This window comes from Lepisma saccharinum, chromosome 3 (genome assembly GCF_977018435.1).
Source record: "Lepisma saccharinum chromosome 3, izLepSacc3.1, whole genome shotgun sequence".
NCBI lineage: Eukaryota > Metazoa > Arthropoda > Insecta > Zygentoma > Lepismatidae > Lepisma > Lepisma saccharinum.
In genome coordinates, this window is record NC_139231.1 from 120,318,676 (window position 1) to 120,345,919 (window position 27,244).

The 27,244-nt window shown below is 38.3% G+C and overlaps 1 protein-coding gene across 5 annotated transcripts in view; it reads right to left on the minus strand.

Annotated features, from left to right (window-relative positions):
- LOC145985371 (uncharacterized) overlaps positions 1 to 27,244 on the minus strand; it is a 148,910-nt gene that overhangs the window by 116,691 nt on the left and 4,975 nt on the right. For all 5 annotated transcript variants that reach the window (XM_083119322.1, XM_083119323.1, XM_083119320.1 and 2 more), the window contains exons 2-5: positions 18,684 to 18,802; positions 17,215 to 17,400; positions 13,451 to 13,572; positions 4,615 to 4,743 (exon numbers count right to left, since the gene is read on the minus strand). In XM_083119322.1, the coding sequence (XP_082975448.1) occupies positions 4,615 to 4,743; positions 13,451 to 13,572; positions 17,215 to 17,389 (426 nt within the window). In that variant the 5' untranslated portion in view covers positions 17,390 to 17,400; positions 18,684 to 18,802. The remainder of the gene's footprint in view (positions 1 to 4,614; positions 4,744 to 13,450; positions 13,573 to 17,214; positions 17,401 to 18,683; positions 18,803 to 27,244) is intronic.

Sequence of the window (27,244 nt, forward strand, 5' to 3'; positions counted from 1 at the left end):
ATTAGCACTTTACTGATAAGACTTCTCTTCTTCAACACGTGCAGTGCGATGTCCTTTAAAACTCGTTCAACCACCTGTTTCCCCCTCCCTTCCTTTTCAACCAGACTGCTACTGCCCGGCGCCAGTGTTTTGTCTAGGTGGCAAACATCGCTTGCCCTTATCAACCACGGTAATAATCACAATGACTCATCCAGAAGAAAAACGGCATTGTTTTGAATCTGCAGCTTCACAAGACTGTTTTGCTTTGATGATTACGAAATTCGAACACCGTACACAAAGCGAGGAGTTAAAAGACAAGCCAGTTTCTTCCGCTCTTCTCCAGCTTTCTGAAAAAAAAAGAAAAGAAAAAGAGACCATAACTCTTATCTTGCGGCGGGGTGGTTCGATCTTCTTCCGCTTGTGTTCATGGCGATGCTAGTTGATGCGAGCCTTTTACTCTCTGCCTTTCACGGAAGAAGGAACCATGCCGCCCGCAGCAAGAGAAGACAACACTTCCAGACGGGTGGTGAAATCGATCGCAAATAAATTTTGCGCGGAAAAATGAACTTGCGAAAGTGTCAAAACTTGTTTAGAGTTCAGTTTATGCTGTTGGGCTAATTGACACTGGATACCTGTATGTAATTTTAAGTGTGATCTACATAACTGAAATATAATAGTACACAACCTTAGGGGAATTGGCAGGGACAGACAAACAAACAAAAAAAAAACATATGTACTAACGTGTTTCCTTTTTCAGGCAGGATTTCGATGCAAGTCAGGGAATAGTTTGCCCTGATCACTTAAATGGGGTGGGGGGATGAATATGAAGTTGGTTGAAGCAAAGAAAGAGCGACTTTTTTTGACGACGTATTTTACACAGCCGAACCAGAACGAAATTTACAGCCCCGCTTTTTTGGCCTGGTGTCAAGAAAGGTTGTGTTGTCTCTCCCAAGAGATTTTATCTTACCATTTAATCCTGTACAATGCTCTATTAGACCCGTATAAAATCCAACATTCATTCTGCCCGATTATCTTCTGACTTTTGCTGGCGTCAGTGTAACTGGTGTCAAGATTCTTCGAGTTTCGCTTGCAATAAACGATTGTTTTCCTTTTCGTAGATCTCATTGCAAACTAGTTTCTCATGAACTAGAATTGTAAGAATTTTGGGGAAGAGCAACGACTGTGCACAATTAAAAGAAATTAACATTATTTAAAATCCTTTTTTCTTTTTAAACGTTTTCGTGTTCTATTTTCCTTCTCACGACATGCGTCCTGTGCATTACAGGTTGTATAACTATGCAGGATAAATTGTGTTGCTGTCTCCTACGAATCTTCGTGTCCATTTCAGCTCCGTTGAAGCTAAAAATTGGTGCAAATTCCAATAACGACCCCTTCGAAATAACGACCCTTTTCCCGGGAACCGTGAAAGGTCGTTGTATCGAGAGTTGACTGTATCTTGTAAGACATGGTTCAGAACATGAAATGCAAGGGTGCTATTCATTTCATCACAGGTGACCATCAACAACTTAGCATTAAGTTTCATATATAATTATAACTGCTGATCTCCTTGTTGGAGTGGATAGCACAGCACGTTACGGTGCTAGGAGTCTCTGGTTCGAATCCCAGCATGGATGTTCTTTGTATGTGATCTTTCATAAGTTTCATCATATTATCACTCATTCTCATCTTCGCGATTAGACAAAAATGGCAGAAAAGCGTAGTAAATTAAACTAAATGAATCACCCATATAATTATAACTAAGTTAAGTTTTATGTAAATACAGATGCAATAAAATCCACATCTTTTACTTAAAGATGAAAAGTAATATTTTATTGTATTTTTGTTGAGCAAACAATATATTATTCAGAATTATTGTTGAACTGTGGTATACCAATGAGGACTGTTGAAGATTATAAAGCCCTATGTCGAAATTATTCTAATTAAAATAAGCTTGGAATAGATACATTCTGGTTCTTGGCAATAAATATGATTGTTCTCATGGTCTCACGATTTCAATATTCACTAATTCATCCATTCTTTCAGGCGGGCATATGATTCAACAAATTGTGAAAATGGAACAGAAGAAAATTCCTTTCTATGCAAAAAAAAAAAAAAAAATAGTAACTGTACACATCTGTTCAGATCAAGTGGAAACTACTTCAACTGTTCGACCTTATAACGAGTGACACTTCATGTAAGCAGGAGTGTACAACTAACTTTCAATTTAGTTACTAGTTATGTGGACAAATAACTGAGTTTCAGGTACTAATTTCAGAACGTAAGTAGTTTACAGTTACTGTTACTAGAAAATATTACTGTTACTTCCAAAGACAGCTGCAGAACAAACCAGTATAAGTCGTGAAGAACTGTGAAACAGGACTTTGGACATTGTGCGGAGGCAACATGTATAAAATTGTACTTAAATAATATGAAATGAACAAATAATCACTCTGCTGCTCGTTTACCTTTATTCCCGGATTTCAAATAAAGACACCCCCGATGGCATAGTGGTGACGTCATCGCATTGTAATCAAGGGGTTCAATACATGGTGGAGGAGGAGGTACATTGCACAGTGACTCAGATCCCACTTTAAACTGTAGGTCCAGTACTGATTAGCCTATCTCTACATAAAAAGGACTTAAAACATCAATTCAAGGTTCCCAAATAAATAATTTCCTTATAGTATAGTAATTTGAGCTTAAATTTCTATCTTCAGTTCTCTTCCAATATTGCAAATAAGAACTTTTGAAGATTTTAATATACCCGAAAATATTATAACCTAAAAGATTATTTGGTCAGATCGTCAGCCTGAGAAAATTCAATACTTTTTTGTATAAACTGGAATTCTGCAAGAAAAATACATTAACAAACTGAAATTTACGGCCTTGTGGAAAAATTAACATTACTAATCTTAAGCATTTTTCAACAATGTTTATAATTGGAAAAAATTGAAGATCTGTTTTATGTCTAATTTCATTTTACTAATACGGTGTGTTGAAAATAATAACTTGCAATGACGTTTCAACAATGAAAGCACTGTGCATTGCGTTGCATCCTACCCAAGAATATTTTGAATGGTTACTCCATACACAAGAAAATAACTTCGCTGGAGCAAGCGAACGAAAATAAATCTCCGCGCAACGGGATTGCATGGAATGGAGGAAAGCCGCTGTAGTTACCAGCTTTTGCAGCATTGTGTACTGCTTCGCACTGCACACTCGATTCCTCCCCCCCCCCCCTTACTCTGCCGCTATGTGCAACCTTTCTGCAGCAGAGATAATCGGGACAGAGTATACAATCTCCGAACAAAGGTAGAAAGTACTGTCATACAAAATGAAGTGTACAGTCAACGGAGCACTTGCTTCAAACGAATTCACAAAATGTTTTCAATTGTTTCAATTACTGTCCTCACTCGTTACTACACTTATTATTGTATTTCTTTCTCTACGTTCTAAATATTGCAACAAATACTTATAAAACAACGGATTTTATATTAAAATGTTGACTATTAGAACCTTCCACTCATGATATATTGCTTATTTCTCTAATAAGAACATATAACTAAAATCTCATGATTATCAATTTCCCTGATATACTACTATTTATTTTTAATCCACTAACTCACCTCTAACCAATATAGCGTCATCTCACTTCGAGTACTCTAATCGACCAACCTGTATGTATCTACCTTGATTAGGCAGAGATCTGGCAACATGGCCCTTGGTTGCCATGGCAAACGGTGCTGCCATCTGTTATCAAAAAATTACCACAAAATTGCCTTTAGTACGGCCTTAAAGATAATTACTGTGCTCAGTAAAGCTTTTTCTTACAAATTCATACATATAGTTATTTATTGAAGATTAGGTACACACAATCGTGTTCATGCCACCTTCTTGCCATTTTCCTTAGCATGAACATGATTTGGACATTACAAATATGAACCCAAGAACAGGTTTGTCAGCTCACATCATCGAAGAGAAGCATTTGATTAAAAAGAGAAGGGTTTACAAAAGATTGACGGGAAATAAAGAGTTGAATGTCTGGGAAGCTTCATTCATTGCAGAAGAACACTGGAATAAATTAAATAATGAAAATGGTAACATAGATCCAGTATGGAGTTTTCTTTTTCACAAATGGAGTAAGCCACCATCTTTAAAATTTAATGTAAGAGAAAACATCAAGAGACTTCGTGAAACCAATGATGACTTTGAATTACCTTATGATATTTGGGATTCATAATTTTAAATAAAAATAATGTGATCAAATGTTTTTATCTGAAATAAAAATAAAACAGACTGCTTCTTTTCACAGTTAAGTTGCTATATTACAACAATGTAACATTGACAACATCCATTATATAAAGGATTCTTTGTGTTTAAAAAATTGCTAACCATTGTTATAACTGTATCCTTAGTCAAAATGAAAATAAATGTCTGATGAAGGGAGCGTGTGTTCTCCTGAAATGTCACAATGAAAAACTGTTTTCTTATGCTTGTAATAACCGTGAACTACAGGAAAATAATTCTACAATTATATTTTATGCCTTCCAATAAATTTCTTTTTGCTTCATTCACCAATTAGCATGGCACTATTTGTATACCAATCCCACCTAATGAACCACTGCATATATTTACCTTACAAAATGCACAGTTGCACTTGCTGCAGCAGTAGAGTGTCCCACCTTGTGCACACCATCGACAAAATTTGTCAGTTCCATCTTCATCAACTGAAAACTGTCCATCACCATAAAAGGATGCACACATCTGAAAAATAAAAAATCAAATATCTCGATTATAAACATACTATAATGATTTGAAAGATATGGTGCAAAAAGAAAAACCTCTAGTGATATACTAAAAACAGTAAGCAGCCAATCACGGAAGAAAATGAAGGTGCAAGGTCATAAGTTTTTGTTTGTGAGGTAGTGTAGCTAAACGTCATTAGGACCACTAGAGGTGCAGTCTCTCAAGATGGTGACATTGAAGCAAGAGAAAGCATCTTGTGTGTTGGAATTTGCTCATACATGGTCTATCTGACAGTGCAGTGATTTCATTCTTGCGGGGGGAGGGTGGCGATACATCAAGGATACAGTGGACCTGCCTCCTATGCCACACGAAACCTTGACGAACTAAAGAAGTGGAGTCTATTTTCTGAGGATATGCTTGGATGTGTCTGGGCAGAACTTAACTACTGTCTTAATGTCTGCTGTGTCACTAATGGTGCCCACAACGAGGACTTGTAATGATGAGGTAAGAAACTTGGATATTTGAATTTTCATTTCAGTCAATATGGTTAAGGTGTGTTATATCATATCGGAATAAACAAGATTTTATTTTACATGATTACTTTTGAATCACCTTGTATATAAATTAGTATTCACCTTGGTCTATAACTATTAACCTTAAGCCGCCGGACCTCTTGCATGCCTTCATTCTCGTTCACACCGACGCATTTTCAAGCACATGCTTTTCAAACTTGCCGCGAAGTACAAAGAAAATCGTAACTGAAGAACTAATTGTCATACAAATATGAAATTTATTTTCTTTTCGTTCTTAAAGACAGGGCTTTTAGCGGGGGTAAAATTTATACATTGTGCCTCCTATACGCCTTCATAGCATGGTGCTAAGCACAGGGGAGCACTTTACCTTTTTTTGCCTCACAATAATTAAGTGTTAAATGAAGAAGAAAGTTGATTTTTTAATAAAAAAAGTTATGATACAGCATGCCCCTACCCCTCCTCCTAAATAGACCGAAGTGAATGAAAAAAAATGCATGTAGCGGTGATACATACAACTGTAAAGAGTTTCGTTGAAACCAGACTGACACCTCTTGAGTGAAAAAAATAATTACATTGTGGCAGTGTTGCCAGTTTTGGGACAAAGTCCGAAATTTTGACCCAATGGAAGCTGGATGGACCACATTTGGACGGAAACACAACAAAAGACCACTCTATGAGGATATGTAATGCATGTGTCGCCAACTTTGGCGGGAAAAAAAAGCGGAAATTACAGGCTTCGGAAATTTTGCATAATTATGGACAATTTTGAACTTCGAGCATTTGCACCTCACTCCCCCCCCCCCTTTGGACCCTTCATTTTCAGATATTACTTAAAATGTTGCTTCCTCCCATTCTTATATTTAGAATTTAAATTGTTCACAAATATGCAGTAGTTCAGCATTGTATCTAAAGATATCTGTTTGGCGGTTTGCGGAGATAGGTAATTTACTCTGATAAGCTAGACGAAGCCACCAGATGGGTGGCGAAATCGATTGCGAAGAAAATTTGCGTGGAAAAATGAAAAGGAAGTTTATCAGAGTAAAGTAGTTCAGCAGTTATAGCCTATTATTAGGGAGACAAATTTATGGTAAATAAAAACTGAGGAGAGCGGTAAATAAAATGTAAGATCAGCGGCATATACCAGCGGTGGAAAAAAAAAAAAAATTGGCACACACTTTTTCATCATGAGAGGAAACAACATACAAAAGAGCTATAAATTGATATATTTTTATATACTGTACACATACACAAGTACTTAGATTTCAACTGTAATTGCCAGTAGCGGCGATTGGGTGGGGCAAGGATAGTTTAGTTTTCTTGCTAGATAAGGTTTAGTGCAGGGGCAAAGAAAGTGGGGACGCCGCACCCTCCCCCCCCCCAAAATCGCCGCCAATGGTAATTGCACTCAAAAAAAAGGAAGAAATTGGGAAAGCCCAATTTGCAGCATCTTCCTTATCTGATCGAAGATAAAATGTTCTTCAGCTGCAAGTGGTAGGCAACTTTAGGCAAACGGTTCGTTACAAATCGACAGTTTGCGTGCACAACCTCGATTGCCAGTTTTTGCACGTTTTCTACTTAATTTGATGATATTTCACAGTTATTTCGCAAAAAAACGTTCATTTCGTGGAAAAGCACACATTTCGCATTACTTCTCGAATAAAACTCATGCATATTTCATCATTTGGGGTGTAGTTATGTGCAGAATGTTCAAAATTGCATCTTTTTTTTCACATTTCGCGATTTCGCGCATCGCGAAAATTCAATGTCCCTACCTATTATTTTCAATTTATCCCATAGTAACAAAAGAGAAACAAAGGTTTTTTTCAAATGGCACTTGTTAATAATAGTAACAATGTATGTATTGTTTTGTAATTCAAGTGTATAACACTTTTATACGTAAACTACTGAACAAAAAAGACAGAACTGAAATACAGTGTATATGTCTCCAAGAATTGATGTGATCATTGTTGAGATGTGCTAACATGTGGTCGGGGCAAATTTCAACAATCAAGCCTTTGCCCCTGCGTCCCCCCTGAACCCTTAATTGTCTGACGTTGCTTAAAATGTTGCTCTTTACTCATTCTGGCTTGTAGGTTGTTGTTTTTTTTTCCAAAAAATGCATTAGTTTAATTGTCATACGCTCTTTTAGAAATCTTTCCCATAATAATATGGTGGTAACAAAGGGAAACAGAACATTTTCAAACTTCGCTTGTTATTAGTAGTAACAATGGATGTATTGTTTTGTAATTCAAGTGTCATACCATTGTATGTATACTAAAGATGAAAAGACAGAACTGAAATATCGTGTATAGTTTTTGAGAAATTGCACATTAATTGCTGCCGTGTGCTGCTGGTCTAAATATTGAGTCAGGCGGCTAAAGGTTAAACATGGTTCTTCGAGATCAACAATCCTTCAACACAGAAAAACACTGTTAACTTCTGCATGATGTATACACAGCAAGAATGTCTTGTGATGATCTGCCCAGATTGTTCCAAGCTAAGGTTGTGGTTGTTAAAACTGAATCTCAAACAAAAAGCAGTCTGCATTTTGTGATTTTCTTCTACCCATGGAAATTAGCTTATTCACACAGGGTGTCATTTTAATGGCACCCATGGACCACAGAAACGTATAGAGGACATCAACACAAACAACTTTTCTCCGTAACATATTTCTCGTTGATGCTTAGTTTCAGCGTTACAGTCGTTAAAAAAAATAGCCCTTTTTTCCACCTGAATTATGGAAACCCAACACAACATTTGATCGGATCTGTGATGTCATGTCCTGCGGTGAAGCAGCGCACGGCAGTGTTGCAAGGAACACACAAATTTTGTGAAAAAAGACAGACTACCAATCACATTATTAGCTGTAAAACGAAGCGAGGAACAGGTCCAATAGACTGAACATCCAGGGTATCATGTCCTACCTGCGCCAGAAGCCCAGCAGTAATCAATCCCAGGGGAAGGGTTAAGGGAAGTGGACCAACGATACAAAAAATGGTAGAAATCGTATTCAAAATGAAGTGGTAATATCAGATTGTATCTCAGTCTACATGTCGAATATCATCAACAACAAATTTTATTGGACTTACAGCTTACATGTGGCTGTTCACGCCCAAACTACGTCAAATATTTGCAAATCTCGTTGCAAGGTTGATATCTACAGGTTTGTGTCCTGATACATGCACTGTGGTATTGTGCTGCTGATAACGGAAGTATCACGTTGCTACATTATGGTTAAAACATGCACAACAGTAACAACCTAATGATGAATCAGTAGCGAATATACTGCCATGTTCACAGTTGCAAACTACAGTATTACATGTGTATGCAGTGCGTAGATAAACACAGTCGTAGGAGAGTTTGTTTTACTACTACTTATATCCCTGTACTTTCAAACATTTTTGCCACTTGCCTCATAATGCCCTGAATATTATGTGTTACTTACCTTTGGAATTTTGAGTTCCTTCATTTTTATTTTGTCAACTGTTCAGTGTGTCACAGACAACTAGTATCAGACGGATGAAGTGGATAAACTAAACTGTCAACTTGGAAACGAGATTTGCAAATATTTGACATGTAGGATATGACCATAAGATGTGTAGTACATGTAAATTCCGCCATTGTGTGAGGGCAGCACTGCCAAGTGGCAACAGCTGACGGCAGGGTCGAGTGATTCACGCCAGACAATTGCTGTACAGACTGTGAGCGGTGCACGATGTTTGTGTGCAATCCGTGTTTCGAAGTGGGCTGGCTGTTGGTAGTCGTAAAGCTGTAGTATTCGTGTACTATGTATTCTTTATTTCCTTTTGCAAAATAAATCTGTTGTTCAACATATGGGCTTTCTGTGCAGTGTGGTGATAAGGCTAAGAGACAAAATCCGATTTAACTTATTCCTTTTAAATACGTTGTTTCTCTACCATCTTTCGTATCGTTGGTTCACTTCCCGTTGGGTTATTGGATGCATTTTCTTACTTTGTTTTACGGTACCTAATGTGGCTGGTTGTAGCTTACGTCATTTATCAAAGAATATGTGTGTTCCTGGCGTGCACCGCTTCATGACAGGAAATGGCATCACAAATGCGATCAAAGGTTGTGTTGGGTTGCCAGCATTCAGGCAGCTAAATGGGTTTTTTTGAACGACTGTAACGCCGAAATGACGCATCAAGGAGAAAAATGTTATGGAGAAAATTTGTTTGTTTTGATGTACTCTATATGTTTCTGTGGTCCGTGGGCACCATTAAAATGACACCCTGTATATTCACTGATGGCAAAAACAGATTGGATATAGTAGTAAATTAATGTTATAACTTAAACAAAACCTGGATATTAAAAGCAACATAGTTAAGAACGCAAAAAATATGAAACTTCCAGATGGAACTAAGTATTAAAAAGATAAAAAGCAAATTAGATGGGAGTAAAAAAAATACAAAATTCTGGAAGGTGGATTTATACATACACAAAAAAGTGAAGCTGTGCTATACACATGCTATGAAAGCATATCTGGAATGTGGAAATGCTCAGCACAACAGGCAGGTCACCTTTACCCCCACAGGGTTCTCCAAAGTACACATTGGTGAGAGACAGAGCTGGCTTGACAGAGATGATAACCCTACAATCCTCCTACCAAGAATCAACCTCTGTTCCCTGGATATCAGTCAGATGTCCTACCAATTGGACCACCATAACAAAAGGAAGACCAAAAGAAAGACGATGTTGAAAAAGAACTAAGAAATATTACAATTCAAAATCAGAGGAAAGGTGCTAACGTGGCATGATTGGAAAGAATTAGGAACGAGGAAGTGTAAGCGTCCACACATACTACACACTAATATACAAATACATGTATATACCGGGTGGTTAGAAAAGTCGCGGAACGGTCACATATCGTGAGAAATACACATCGAATCAGAAAACGAAAAAATACATGTTTAATAAGTGAAAGAAAGCTATTCAATGATATCACACTTGATTCCTCACCCCTGCCCCCTGGGGGTGGGGTGGGGTGCAACTCTGAAATTTTAAATGGAAACCCCCTTTTTTAGTATTGTAGAATCTGAAAGAGGACTTCATTCAGAGTCCAACGAGCTATCAACCATCCTCCTAGCTCAATTAGGAACGGAGATATGGCGATTTCAAATTTTGGAAAGAAAAAAGTAGGAAAAAAATTGAAAATTTCATAAAACTCAAAATAATTCAATAGAGTATATGTATTTGTATATTAGTGTGTAGTATGCGTGGACGCTTACACTTCCTCGTTCCTCATTCTTTCCAATCATGCCACGTTAGCACCTTTCCTCTGATTTTGAATTGTAATATTTCTTAGTTCTTTTTCAACATCGTCTTTCTTTTGGTCTTCCTTTTGTTATACCATATACTCTATAGAAAGGTCTTGACGTGCAGATTCCGGAAAATTTAAAATCAGTTCCTAATTGAGCTAGGATGATGGTTTATAGCTCGTTGGACTCGGAATGAAGTCCTTTTTCCGATTCTACAATACAAAATGGGGGTTTCCATTTAAAATTTCAGAGTTGCCCCCTGCCCCACCCCCAGGGGGCAGGGGTGGGGAATCAAGTGTGACATCATTGAATAGCTTTCTTTCCCTTATTAAACACGTATTTTTTTGTTTTCCAATTCGATGTGTATTTCTCACGATATGTGACCATTCCGGAACTTTTGGACCACCCGGTAGATAAAGTTTCACCGTCATGCATTCTCTCTTCCTCTCTCCAGATTTATTTTTTATTTCTTTATCCATTTCTTTTAGCTGGTGTACGTTTTCTTGTTTATTCTTTGCATACCCCTTTTTCCTAAGTTTGTGTCCCCTTTTGTGTCTCTCACACACACGCACATGCGAATCCTTTGTCAATTCTTCGAATCAAATTACTCACCTGTATTCTCTGTCCACTTCATTCAAGAAATAGGAGGTGAAGAGACTATATTGAAAGAACAGTTGGCAGGTTTTGGTCCTTCAAAGATCTGTTGCTGCTCAGGATTTTCTATCAATTCTTCTGTACTTCCTGTGTCAGTCTTGATATAATCTCCCTATTTCTCTCCGATTTAAGTCACCCTTCGTTTCATTGTATCTCCTTGTCAGTGAAGGAGATACAAGAGTAACAATGTGAGGAGTTATTAAGGTGGAGGCATTAATTTCAGGATGACATTTGTATTACATTTATATTTTTCGGTTCCCACAGCCGCCCCTAGCTATGGCTCTGAACTCCACAAGACTAAGAAAAGCAGATAATGTAAGCGAAACTAGCAAGAAAATTTTACGAAATGTGATTTGTTTGTATAAAATTTGAATTGAAGGGGATAATTGGCTTTCTGTGCCCCCTCCCCCCCCCCCCCCAGCAGGTGCCCTTGGCCATCTGGAAGAAAAATGCAAGAAATGGGTGAAAACTAATTCCATCTTGAGTATCCTATTGCCCTACTACTCTTAGATTCTGCTAGTCTTGCTTTCTTTACTTAAATGTTTGCCCCCCACCTTCGCCCCCTAGTATTGATTTCTATCCAAAGTTGGGGCACAATGCCCCCTACCTCCCTTCTGATTTTGCCACTGATATGAAGTTGGCACCCACGGATTATCGCACTATCAAAATCGCTTGGATTGTCATGTCTTGTCATGGATCGAAGTTATTTTCATACAACATGAAAATAACGTGAAAATAGTGTTTTTATTTACATGTTTGGTTGTTTTTAGATATTTGTTTTATTCTGTACGATTTTGTACTCCTTGCCTCGGAAAACGTGAAAGCTACAGAAGTGTTAACTGGATCATAAAGTTTTAAATAAGATAAAATTGACAAGTATTATTCATGAATGTATTTTCTATCGAATTTCTTTATCTTAGTAAACTAAATCCAAAAACAGCGAAACTTCTTAGAGAAGAATTTGTGAGCCTTTCTAGTATCGACAATATTCATAAGAAAATCGTGTACGAAGTCAATACAAGAATATCCTTTTTTATTGAAGCATTGATATTTTCCTACACTTATGCCTATTTTTTTTTTTTTTTTCGGGTGGGTGCTTGCCCACCCCTCGTGCCGCACCTGCCGTCAGCACAAGGTAGAATGCGGAATGGTGTGAGAGCAAGATGTGGTAAGGATGTTGACGTAGAGAGGGAAATGATTGAGAGTTTTTGAGGAAAAGAGGAGGCATGAGAGTGAACAGTTGAATCAGAGCTGGCAACGGAATAGCGTCCATTCAGGAGAAGGTTCTTAATACCCCAGGTAAATCATACCTACCTAGCACCTAAATGTGAATCTGTCTATCGCTGTACAAGTAATTAGATATGTGGGAATAAATGGGCATTTTATAATTTGACTACTTAAATTCGTAGGCGTATGTTCGTTCCTTTTGCCAAGAATGAACACCTTCCTATTTCATCCCCTACGAGTAGCCATTAATTACCTCTCCCTGCCCTTCCATATTTTAAGGAAGGAAACGCTATGTGTAAGAAGTAGTGGCATAATCATGTCTAGCTGGCAATGCCTCGAAGATTTTAACACCTACGAGGAGGAAAAAAAAAGGTAAAATTACATAGTCCTTATTAAAAATAAACACATAATCCATGATACTTTTGAAATACATTTCTGTTTTCACATACTCATATTGATGACTTGAGGTTAGGACAATAGTTGTGGGCCTACCCTACCGAGTAACAATTTACGACAGAGGTAGATTGTAGTTGCAGTACTTATTTACACTAGATGTTTCTAGCACTTAATATATATTAGGGATGGACTGGTATGAAATTTTGGCTGATGCCAATAAAGTACCGATATAAAATTTACTGATAACTGATATTCTACTGATCCAGTATAACACATCAAATAGTTCTTGGAGAACCTTAATGATTCATTGACCTCCTTAATAAATGTGTTACCAGATGAAGCCTTTGCAATGCAAAAGAAGTTGCACATTTAGACATTTACATTTTAAAAAAAGGACGGAATGGAGGCTTATTTTTTTCCATAAAAATTATAACGAAATGGCCCAATATTGCACATATCGGATCAGTAAAATTATGTAATTTTACTGACAAACCAACATGCCTATATCGTCCGATACTGATAAAGAGTACTGATTAATCTGTCACATCCCAAATATATGTACATTTCACATGGATTTTGTGTTTATATAACAAGTTAATTTCCACCATGTTGGCATTATGAATTTCAAATAATACCCACCTTGCAGAGAAGAACCTGCAAAGCTGGATGTGCATATACATCATTCCCCTGAATAATATCAGGCACAAGCTGATCACCACAAGATGTACAAACAACACGTTCTTCAACCACCTGCTCTACATCTGAAAAAGTAATAACGCAATTAAAATTCCAGTTGATAATTCAAGTCAAATGCATCAAATACTGCAATAATTATGCTGAACCAATACTGATTCTTGAAATTGCAACTATTGAATGTACATAGTTCAGAATATATATATAGTTTCCAGTGGCGTGGCATGACTTTTTCAAAAGTGTTACCGGCTATCATTATGACAATTATGCTAGATGTTATCACCCCACTCCCTCCCCGGTAAAAAAAAAAACATGTCTTAGAGCTAGATATTGGTTCATTTTGTTCTTGCTTTACAATCAGCACAGTCATTTAGCCACAAACACTCCTAGAAAGAACTACCACCCATGAGACAGTTACCAATGTGGTAGATCCTTGTCAATTCTTCATCTGTCTCTGTTTCTTTGCAATGAGGTGCGAAGGGGAAGAAGAAGAAAGACACTTTTCTCGGATCAGTTTGACATTTGCATGATGATCACTGAGCAGACGACAGAACTCCGCTCCTTTGCGGAGGGGAAGCTCAGCTGTACGCACTACTGTTGCCAACTTAGTATTTTGGAGCAAGGTCTGTCCAAATCACGAATCACACCAAGGAACTGTATTTTCGTCCTGGTATCAGTGGTAGTTCAATCCAGCATTGGCTCTGCAGTCTAAATCCAGTTGCTTCACAGAAATGAAATTCCTATTTTAGGTGGGATTTAACTCTTTTCTGCCAATCCAATGTAACAACACTGGATGATCCGGTAGGTTTAAACAGCAACAGGGCCCCTTAACAGGCATAAGAATTACCCCATAGCACACTATGCCCCAAAGTCCTTCCCTGCTCGCTCTTCCCTTGCATTGGTGCCCTCTTCTCCCTTGTTGCTTCTTCAGGGTAGCGGAACGGCCTCAGTCTTCCCTTCTGTCGACTGCAGAAAAAATGTCCTAGGCAATATCTACTTGACGGCAACGGTGTTCATTAACGCATTTAACAATGTTGTCATTTTATTGAAACAACTTTTTAATTCTTCACATTTTGCTGTTGTTACCTGTGGTAACATCGGCTACATACATGCCACGCCTCTTGATAGTTTCACCATCTACCAGTTTTTCTTTCAAGTATTCACAAATTCACAAGAGATAATAATTTAATCACAAAATCTGCACCTCTCTCCACAAAGTATTTACAAAAATAAGGAAAATACCAAACTTTGCACAATTTCAAGGATATTTAGTATCCACAAGACACCTGGACTCCAGAAAAGTATTGGTGATTAAATTTCAAGCAGGAGTATGTAGCAACTTTTGACACACAATGTGTTATTCAGCACCCTCCTGCAACATTACAGAATGCCACTGAACAAGCTTTCAAGGAGAAACGAGTGTAGATTAGGGATAGCCACAAAATCTAGATAACGGATATCCAGATTTCAAATTATCCAATATCTGTTTCAGATCCAACAGATAACTTGGACTTCCAAATATATGGTCTAGGAATTAATTCGTGCGCCTGGACAAGAGATGGCGTAACGAGCGTATCGTCCCACAGTTCCGTGTATCCACACATGCGTTGAAAACTCCTGTCAGCGAGCATCGTTCGTAGTATAGGGCAGTTGATTGACGCGTCAACAACAGCATTTTGTAGTCAACTGAACATGGCGCAGTTTGTGCCAGATAAAGTGTTTTTGTGGGGTGTTCTGCTTCATTACTTTAACATGCAGAAAAGTGCTACCGAAAGTCATTGTATTTTGGTGGAAGTGTATGGTGACCATGCACTAGCTGAGCGAACGTGTCAGAAGTGGTTTGCACGGTTTAGAAGTGGTGATTTCGGCCTGGAAGACCAAGAGCGACCTGGACAGCCAAAAAAATTTGAAGACGAAGAATTGAGAGCATTGCTCGATCAGGATTCGTGTCAAACGCAGGAAGAACTTGCAGAAGCATTAGGCGTTGCAGAAGCATTAGGCGTTGATCAAACAACAGTTTCCAAACGCCTCAAAGAAATGGGAATGTTTCAAAAGATGTCACATTGGGTTCCACATGAATTGAAAGACAGAGACGTTGAAAGACGAAAAACCATTTGCGAATTGCTGCTTCAAAGACAGAAAAGAAAGGGTTTTTTGCATCGCATTGTTACTGGCGATGAGAAATGGATCCATTACGAGAACCCGAAACAAAAAAAAGCCTGGGTGAAGCCAGGTGAACCAGGTCCATCACAACCGAAACGAGATATTCATTGTGCAAAGGTTATGCTGTGCATATGGTAGAATATGAAAGGTGTGGTGTACTATGAGCTGCTGCAACCGGATGAAACTATTAATGGAGAATGTTATCAATGACAATTAATGCGTTTGAAGCAAGCTCTGGCCAGGAAACTACCACAATGGGAGAACAGACATGATAAACTTATTTTCAACATGATAACGCTCACCCACATGTCGCAAAACCGGTCAAAACCTATTTAGAAAATGTCGGATGGGAAGTTTTACCCCCGCCGTATTCACCAGACGTTGCTCCTTCGGACTGCTACTTGTTCGATTGCATGAATAACCATTTGATTGGACAGCGGTTCACTTCTTCAGAAGATATCGAAAAATTGGTCTCTGACTGGATCGCTTCAAAGCATGAGGACTTCTTTCGCCACTGAATCCGTAACTTGCCTGACAGATGGGCGAAAGTGGTGGCTCGCGATGGACAATATTTTTCTTAAGGTATTTATGTATTTTGTGTTTGAACTACAGCTTCAATGTGTGTGTAACAACCGCACGAATTAATTCCTAGACCAAATATCTGGATAATCCAAAAAATTTGAATAACATTGTTACCTGGTTAATTTGGATATACAGATATCAGAATATCCTATATTCGGATAGGAAATTAAATTATTGGACCATCATTAATATAGATACTACAGCTCATATTTGAATAAAAAAATAGGGCTGAGCCGATACTCGTGCAGATTCCCACAGATACCGATACTTGAAAAAGGCAATAATTAAAATTGGTTCAAAATATTGATCAATATTGGTGTGTAAATACTCTTCCCCAATTATGTGCATTAAATTACCAAGAAATTTGCTTTAGAATATTCAAGAATTACATCCGAATATCAAAATTGATATTACTGAATTTTGTATAATTTACAGGATAATTAGTCTTCGCAAAAGTGTCACACGATATTTTTGCAGACCCCCTGAAAGAGCAAAATGGCGGAAAATTACCGGTTGGTACCGGTAGATGAATTCCAACCGATAATTCCCGATACTGATACATTGGCATTCAGTACCGGCTCAGTCCTAATAAAAAAAGTTGCCTGCTACCAGTCCCAGAACATAATAATAAAACCAATTCAATGTACAGGCACTCTCCCCCTGAAAATAAACAAGAAGTAATGTGTAGCTTTGATTAGTATTTTCATTATTAAAGCATCACTTATCTGCCACTTCTGGCTAATCATGACGACGAACCCAGCAACTTCAATGGTAAGATCCAAAGGCAAGCATTTAATGGGTTTGCAAATGTGCCAGCGAAAAGAAACAAGAAAAAAAAAAGTCACCAGATGGAGACATATCCCTACTTCACATGAGACATGCCCCCCCCCCCCCCTTTACCTGTAAATCTCAAACAACATGCACACAAGTGCAGACACGTAATGTTATGTAATTTATTCACCCACCTGGATACAGTTTTTTACGATGCTTAATCTCGCTTGGACTTGGTTCGACCCTCAGATTTTCAAATGTTCGTCTTATTTTCACATCACTTCCATTCATAATAGACACACTATCTTCCGAATTTTCAGAGTCGCTGTTGGAAGATGACTCTTGCATTTTCTTTTTAGGTTTTGGCATGATGTTCAATTCTAGGAAACAAAAAAAATGTAGCATATAAATATCATATTAATCACATCTAAAAAAAAACGGTTCAATAAAGTTATCAGCACTTCCATTGATAATTATTGTTAATAAACTTTGTAATCAGAAAGTCAATTTTCCAGACAGAAATACACCAAATCCCACAGACCTCTGGGTAGCCCAGTAGATTCCAGTTAGTAGCTATGCTTCTTCACTCGTAGGCACTGAAACCAGTTTTTCATATAAATAAGGTCTTGAAATCTTTAAAATTAATTAGGAATGGGCTACAAAATAGCACAAATTAAATTTTAATTTGATTTGCTATATTTTACTTTGGCTAATTTGCAAAGATGGGGATGAGTGATACGATGAAATTGATGAATGGACACTCACAAATATCCATGCCCAGGCCAGGATTCGAACCTGGGACCCCTGGCACGATGTGCTAACCACTCCGCAACAGGGGGCTGGCACAAATTAAATTCTATGCGTGTCTATAAGTATATACAGAACAAGTTTTCTGATTGAAGTAAGACTTGAAGACTTCCTGGCGATGAATAAACGCTCTCGAGCTATCGATCAGGTCAATTCTGGACAGTTTCGGAGCATTCGAGAATTTATTCTTCCTTTTTTCCAGACCATTTTACTCTATACTGCTGCCATGTTTGTGTAAGTAGGTTAGGAAAGTAAGGTTTGGTGCACTAAGCAAGATAATCATGATCCTACACACTTGCAATGTTACTATCTCTCTGTTTTAAGTAGGTTAGGGTTGATATCATCTTAGTAAGTCAACAATGTTTTTCATATGAAAATAATGCTTCAGACAGTGGCAATTTAAGAGCACAGTCACTTGACCAACACAATTCCTTGCAAATTAATACTTTCTGCATCTTCAAAACTCATGAATTAATTTTTCGAAACATAAAGCTTACTTCCAAAATTATTTACAGTATTCTAAAAGCATCCCTCATACTTGTAACAAAACTGCAACCAAAATGGCACTTTATAAAACAAGAAGAAGAAATATCCAATTAAAAAATTGTTATTATGTGGAACACAGTACAAGGGTTCCTTACACATCATACATGTAGACATTTAATAAATTCATAAAATGCAGAACAGGCACATGTAAGCGGCAAAAGTTATCATTCAGTAGTTGGCTGTTGGAATCTGTAAGCAAGTCTGCAACACAGGCGAATATTGAACATTTCCACTTTAAACTAAAAATGTGGTTTAAATTTGAGAATTTTTACAACACTTATGCATGTAGATAACGTTGCACATAACTCACCTTATATTTCCAAAAGCTGTTTGTATGGTGAAAACTTTCTTCTGGTAAATACAGACAGTTCTATTACCACATCTTTGATCAAATTATCGATGTTACTGAAGATTAAAAGTTAAGAAAACCTGATGAAAAAAAAAAATTCAAATCAATATAATTAATTCGAGGCTATCATAATGAGAACAAAACATATTATATAATTCTATACTGGTGTTCGTCATAAGTTACATTTACACACTTTTTTAAACTTTCTACTACACAGAGTGGTACATAGTGAAGAAGAGGAAAGCACTTCCAACTAGTTATCGAACCCTGATCTCCCACATGGTTGTCAGACACCCTTCCGACCAGACCACCGCAGCTCCTTGGATGAGTTCCATACTTTGATTATTTCAATTTATTTTAATCTATTTTCATGCTTTTATGGATTTTCTTCACACTTAAAATGTCTCACCTCGTTGACTAGACGATTATTTCAAAAAAAACAAAAAATGCTCCTAAAATTTGTCAAAATCGAATGACTAGAAATTAATTTCGTTCAATCCCTTTCATAAATACTATATTTATGGGTAAAAACTTATTATCCTTCGTTTTCACTTGCCTGAGACACAATATGGCACGTACACCTTCCTACATAATCGCGCGTCGTGCTTGCATTTTATTGATTTTCATTCGTTATGCAGTGTTTCAACCATCGGAACCAAAGAAATACCTGTGAACAAAGCTCATCTGATCCATTTTTTTTACGAAGAAAATTGTAATGTTTCATGGTTCTATCGGTGGGAAATATAAACTAAAAAAAATATTTTAGTTTGAAATATTTGAGTCCAAATTTCCCACCGATTCCGGGTAATTGACCTACCGCTAACGCGGCCCCGCCTCCATTCTGCTCTGGCTCCCCGGCTTTCTCTATAGAGTCCCTGTTAAAGGCATGAAAGAAATTGGCTGGAGTCACCTGCCCCCAAACTTTTATATTTGAACAAATCCGTTTCCAAGATACGGAAAACTTACCTGAATATCACCACACATCCACGACACGCCATATACCCACAGCCCATTCTTTCTAACGGGTAGCATACATTCACTGCCACATTTTCGACATTCCTTTCCTTTCTTCACGATCCCGTTTTCAATGAAATTAAAAAATCCACTGGATCTTCCACACCCAGTACGAATTTCACCACGCATCCACGACACGTCATGTTTCTAACTTTCGTTGCAAACACAGACAGTTCGAAACAATGGATACCCAATGAACATGAACAATACACAATCACGATGCGTGAAGATGTACGAAGGGGTACGCGCCAAAGGCTATTGTCCGTCGGAGAATTAATTTTCTACAATGAACATGAATTTCCCCTATCATACATTCCCACATCACACAAAACACCTTCGAACTTATTATGGTAAGTACTTTGTTCTGTAGAAATGAAGAAATCTGTCACAACAATAGTAAACTAGTACCAATTATGATTATTATTATTTAATTAAAGTATAATAAAACAATGGTAATGTGAATTTGGAGAAAACTTTAGAAATAACAGCCCCCCCCCATTGAAATTCTGCGTACGCTACTGGTTAGATATCTCTCTAGCATGACATCCTCTTGTAAGACACTTGTCCAATTTCATCCCAGGATTTTGAATTAAAAAATTCTATGTGAATTGCAGAATATACAAATTACATGGTTACCAGGTATTCTCTAATTTAATTTTCCCTGACATTTCCAGATTTTGCAGAAAGATGTAGTATTTTCCAGGATGTAAATTGAACTCTTTTAGACCACTTTACATAACCTTCAGTCCTCAAGAGAAGAAAATATTTTCTTAGCATTTATGAACATATATACTGTAAGTATATGTATGCACATACAAAAAAAAGAACGAAAATAGACACAGAGGCCCACCATAACATCAATCAATTTTCTGGGACAGATTGAGAAATCTTAGAATACATACTCCTACATTTAAAAATTTGTAGGTCCTAATCTATGTTGTATATTTAAGTACATTGTCTCCAGGAAAATCACTCTTGGGTATGCGTTTACAATACAGGATCACTCTCAAATTTCTATAACATTTCGTTCAGTGTAGTTCATATTTGGCAGTCACTTGTTAAAATTGTACATTTACGTGTAGAACTTGTAAATTAACCTTGCAATTTACGACGATGATTGTCCATACACAGCAATTCGGAACCATCTTTCTTCCATAATTCGTTTGGTCTTCCTTTACGCACAACAATCTTGCTGACACCAGACGAGGAATGCCTACGAGGTTAGGTTAGGTCCCATTAGCATAAAACAAAGAAAAATTAATATTTTAGCTAAGAGAACTATACCTTGTCTTGCCTGTTGATTTCTTCATGTTGGGAAAATGGCATCTTCCGTGGAGCTATTGTTCTTATGGTAGGGTTACGTTACATTAAAAAAACATAGTTTATTTCGTTTCTTTCTCGGGTAACATTATCGTATGAGGGAAACTGATTCCTTCAAATTTCCTTCACATTTACAGGAGAAAGTACTTACGGAAATCATTTTCTTTAGCGTTGTGGAAGTTCCTGAATGTAGATTTGATCCATTTTAATGTGAATGCATGTTGTTTTCTGCGAAAAATCTCTGTCCGACATGCTATTTCTGCTCCCGCCATTTGCTTTCTGCACGAGAGTGCAATGTTCCGGGTGTTAAGATGATGCAACCCCGTAGCCAGTGTTTCAGCCTCGCCGTGTTTTCACTAGAACATGACGTGTCGAGTATTTTTAATTTTTTTTTAACTATGCTTGCCTAACCTAACTTAACCTAACGGAAAATGGTTTTTGGGGCTAACGTGAATGGTTTTTTGGGGCTAACGTCAATGGTTTTTGAGGCTAACGTCAATGGTTTGCGACGTATTGGCATAATTTCAAATCCGGGCATGAAAGTAGATATATTCCGGTGAACGAGGTTGCAACACTGCATAAATCGACAAAACACTCTGACATGTCCTTCCCGGACGTATGAACAGTCTGCTGAAGTACATCATCCCGCCTGATAGATATGAATCTGAGAATAGAAGTTACGAGATTAATGGAAGTTCATGTGATAATTTTTGTGCTGCTGTTACTATGATTTTTAGTGCATTTCGTTATGATGTAAAATGTTGTTCTTAATCGCATAATCAAGATAAATATATTCTGAACCTAGATGTTAACACGTAAGTCCTGAGTTTGTTAATTTACTGCAAATCTTAATGTTTTCCCGTGCCCTGGGAGGTATCACGTGCATACCGATATACAGTCTCATGTTACTCATTCTCAATTTGTATTGAGATAAATCTATTCTTATGGATATTAATATGCTATAGTTGAATCTGGCACGACCGGGTCAATAATTTGGCGCACAGAACGTGGGGCCACGAACACATTGTGCATTAGTTACGTTAATCTTTGGTAACGTGTTTTAGATTTGCAGTTGACTCAGAACTTTTGATGCGCAACAATGGAAAAGAAAATATTAAGAAGTGGAAGCAAAGCGTTAAATGTTGACGAAAGCACAGTTCATGTGTTTTGCTGTGAGACTACATCAAGGCTTGATGATACGTTTGTTTGCACTGAGTGTCACAATACTTTTCATTTAAATTGTGCAAAGCTAAAGTCACCAAAGGAAAGTAATTCTCCTTGTGAATTAACATGTCTCGCATGCAAAGAAAAACTTGCAGTTCCTGTTACTACTGATTTGCTCGCGTCATTGCAGCGAATGCTGGAGGCAAATTCCAGTAATCTGGAAGCTAAAATGGCAGAAAATTCTAGTAATCTAGAACTTAGAATACAGGAAAGAATTACTGAAAATTCTAGTAACCTGGAAACTAGAATCCAGAAAAAAATGACAGAAAATGCTAGCAGTCTGGAAGCTAAAATGGATAAACTCCAGGAAAATATGAATATCTTGGAGCACAGTTTACAACTAAAACTAGAAGAAAGTAGTAGAACTCTTGAGTGCCGGCTAGAAGCAAGGATGGAGGAGAAACTGTCCCAGAGTTGTTCACAACTCGCTGCGTCCAATTCAGAGATGGGACGAAGGATCGAACAACTGACTCTGCAAATGTCTGAGGGACAGCAGAAATTGAAGGAAAGCCTTGAAATTGAGATGATGAGCTTACGTCAAGCATGTCAGTCAAATTCTCAGCAGCTGGAATCTAAACTCCATGAAACAGTTGTTCTGTTGAGGGAAGAAGCTGAGCAGACCAAGGAGGACTTCCGAAAGGAAATCAGTGAAACGCAGAGCGGTTTCAGAGAAGAAATGTCCAGAGAGTTGGACAACCAGGTGACCAATATGGCATATAAGCTGAGAGAAAACCTGAATTTGCGAGTTGAAGAGACTGTGGCGGAAAAACTTAAAGGCACAGAGGGTCCTAGAGAGAATGCTGAAGAGTGGAAAAATGATATGGAATCCAAACAAGGGAAGCTTTCTTCAGACATGCGTAATCTTTGTGACGAAGTGGCTCAAATTTCAACCACTTTAAGCAAGTTGCCACTCTCCGGTGAACCAGAGTTACCGCGGGTGGACCAGCTGGGCGCGCCTTTTCGAAGGTTACTGTCTCCTAGTCGTTCTGAGGTATCTTCGGGGCAACGAAACCGTACACATGTAAAAAAAAGATGCCACAGAGAGATCGTTTCCAGTTCTTCAGGCAGCGAGTCGACTTTATCGGAAAAGAGAAAAGAAAGAAAATCTCGAACCAATGCTACGCGTGGTGGGATGACTCCCCGGATGGCTGACCTGAATTCCATGCGGAAATTCGACGGAAATATTATAGCCACTTCGGCTGAGATTTATCTCAAAGAATTAGATACCAACCTTGAGATCCTTCAGATCCCGCATAAATACAGGCTGGAGATTATTCCTCGTTTACTAACGGGCATGGCTTATCATTGGTTCTACTCTCATAAGAATGATTTCCACACATATTCAGATTTCCGTAGGGCGTTTAAGAGGCGTTTTGCGTCTTCAGAGGCAAAAGAAAAGGAGTTGGCATCTGTTAGGGCCAAACGGTACAATAAAAACAATGACAATAGTTTGGAAGAATATGTTTGGTCTGTATACTCTGCTTACAGAAACCTGAGTAGTCACTACACAGAGCAGGAGGTGGTAAACCTCATAATCGGCCAATTGCCTTATAGAGTGAAGCAATTGTGTATGACCCACGCTCCCGTAACTGTTGATTTGCTTGCAGATTTTGTTAAGAGATACGAGCAAGCGGAAGAGCAGGATGCTTGGCGAACTGCGTGGAGGAAGGAGAATCCTACTCACCAGAACAACAGAGATATTCCAGGCAACTCGGCAAACAGAAACCAAAGGGTTCGTATGGTCCAGAGGCAGAATAATTACCTTGAAAATCGCCCTGCAGGTCCATATAGAAACGGCAATCGTTATCGTCAACAAAGCTAAAATAGGCAGAGACGTGAGTATGCTGCTCCCAGATACGAACCTTGTGAGAGACCACGAAATGAGAACCGTGTATCTTCACCGGAGCACAGTGAACCTTTGAGGGAAGGTCGTAGCTCTCCACGATTCCAAGCGGCGAGCAGTGGCTTACAAACAGATGCTGCAGTGTCGTACCCTAGTAACGAGCAGCAACAGAGCGTTGAGCTGACCAGAAATTTTTGCTGGGAGAATGGAGCAAATCTCGACCAGGTGCGGGATTTTACCCCACGCCTGGCATAGAAACGTCCCCTTCTGATGTCGGGCGGTCTCGGATAGAACTGGGGCCTGCAGAAAAAAATTCCCAGTCTGTAAGTAATGATCTGAAGCTGGTGTTTGTTATTAATCATGAAGAGAGTGAGTTTCTTTACAATTTGTGTCAGGCTAGTCAGTCTAAAAACTTTGGAAGAGCGCCTGAGTTCAAGGCACGTGTAGCAAATGTTGATATCACTTGTATAGTGGACACTGCAGCTGAAATATCTGTTCTGAGTCTCGAGATTTGGAAGAAAATAAAGCAAAATTTGCCAGGGGCCATGTTACAAGCTACTCCAGAGGTGCGACTTATCGATTTTGCTGGAAAAAGTCGAACTCGAGTTGTGGGAAAGCGCAGAATCGTGCTGGAAATTGCTGAGAGCACCATACCTTTAGAGATTTTTGTTGTGAAGGATTTGCCTTCAGACTTATTATTGGGTTATTCGTTCCTGCAGAAATATGAAGCAGAGATCAATCTCAAGCATAAAAAGTTGTATCTAATGGTGGATGGAGAGCCAATTGAGCAAAAGCTAGATGATGATGATTCCGTTGATAAGCAGATGAGCGTCCGGAGGATTGAAGCTAGCTACGATAAATGGGCTACACCGCTAGAGGATATAAGGGAGAAGATTGACTCCAGTGAATTATTGGCTAAGGAACAAAGAGCCGAATTGTTCGAGATATTTATTGCACATAGTAAGGTGTTTTCAGAGAGACCTGGCACTGCCAAGAACTTAGTCTGTGATATTAATTTGTCCAGTACCGTTCCAGTGAGTCAAAAACCGTACCCGATTCCAGTGGCAAAACGGGCAAAACTAGAGGCTGAGCTGCAAAAATGGAAAGATTGGGAAATAATTGTGCCTTGTAACTCTCCGTACTTGAACCCGCTCATTGTTGTGGACAAACCGGATGGATCTGTACGTCCGTGTGTAGATTTTCGGTTGTTGAACAAGTTTGTTATTGTTCCTAGAAGTTCTGTTGAACCAATAGACGAAGCACTCCAGAAATTTAAAGGTGCCAAGTACTTCACTAGTTTTGATTTGGTATCCGGGTATCTGCAGATTCCTGTAAAGCAAGAATGCCAGTCATACACTGCATTTTCTTATAAAGGAAGACAGTGGATGTTTACAAAAATGCCTTTCGGAATAGCTAAGGCAGTTTCAGTTTTTGTTTCGGCTATGCATTCTATATTTGGGCCTGAAACTGATTCATTTCTGACCCAGTATATCGACGATTTATTACTGTTCGACTGTGATTTGCACGAACATTTCCGGCACATTAATTATGTTTTGACCAGACTAGAAGAAGTTGGAATGACGGTGAAGTTGAAGAAATGTGACTTAGTTAAGTCGGAAATATTATATTTAGGCCATATTGTTTCTGGGGATTCCATCCGAACTGATCCTAAGAAGAACGACGCCATTTTAAATTTTCCTAGGCCTAGAAATAGAAAAAACGTTCGGAAATTTTTGGGACTTGCCGGTTGGAGGAGAAAGTACATTGAAAATTTTGCAGTAAAAGTGCAACCACTTACTTATCTTTTGTCCAAAAATGTGAAGTTTCAATGGACAGAAGTAGAAAATGAAGCTTTCGAATTGACGAAACTTGATTTGGTTAGTGCACCTGCGCTATCGCAACCAGATTTTACTAAAGAATTTTGTCTACAGTCAGATGCATGTGGAAAAGGGCTTGGTTGCGTTTTGTTCCAGACAGATGGACATGATATTTTCGTTATCCAATATGCTAGCCGAAAGTTACGTAACAATGAACTTCATTTTTCTGTTCATGAACTTGAGTGCCTTGCTATATTATTTGGAATAGAACGCTTTGCAGTCTATCTTAAGGGGCGAAAATTTAAAATTTATACTGATCATAAAGGACTACAGTGGCTGCAAAATAGCAAAAATTGGAATAGTCGATTGACCCGTTGGTCTTTGAAAATCCAATCATATCAGTTCGAAATAGTGTATGTTAGTGGAAAAGAAAACATTATTCCTGATACGCTATCTAGATATCCTGTGAAAGCAGATACTGAGAGCAAACCAGAGTCTGATTGTCTGCATTACCACATAAATTTTCTGTGGGAAGAAGATGAAGAAGTGAGTGATTGGAAAGAAGCCCAGGCTAAAGATTCTTTTTGCAGTGAAATGATTGCTAAACTTCATCAGCCTACTGAAAACGAAGATGCAGGCATGACCAGGTTACGGAAGTACTTTAAACTTCATCATGGATTGCTGTTTAGAAGTTACAGTGGGGAGGCTCCACAGTACAAGTTGTGTGTTCCGAATTCCAGACGTCCTGAGCTGCTGAAAAAAATTCATGATGACGGCGGTCATTTTGGTGTGGGAAAGTGTTATAGGCAATTGCAATCCCGATATTATTGGAAAAAAATGAAACCTGATATTTCTAACTATATCCGTGATTGCCTGATTTGTGCAAAAGTGAAGCCTGACAAGTTAGGTATCATGAAGGAAAAGCTGCACATTAGTGGAAAGGAACCTCATGAGATGCTTTCCATTGACCTTATTGGAAAGTTACCGCCTTCTTCAGGGTACTATTATATTCTCAGCCTTATAGATGTTTTCTCCAGGTTCGTCACAGTTTATCCTGTGCGGAAGGCTAGTACCGTTGAGATAATCCGATTAATGAAGGAGAGATATTTCGCCCATTATCCAGCTGTTAAACTAATTTTGTCGGATAGAGGATCCCAGTTCACTTCCAGGTCATGGCAGAGTTTCATCGAATCCATGGGAATGAAACATGTGTGTACGACGCCCTACCACCCTCAAGGAAACTTAGTGGAGAGAGCCAACCAAGAGATAACTCGTTTACTTAGGGTTTATTGCCAGCACGATCA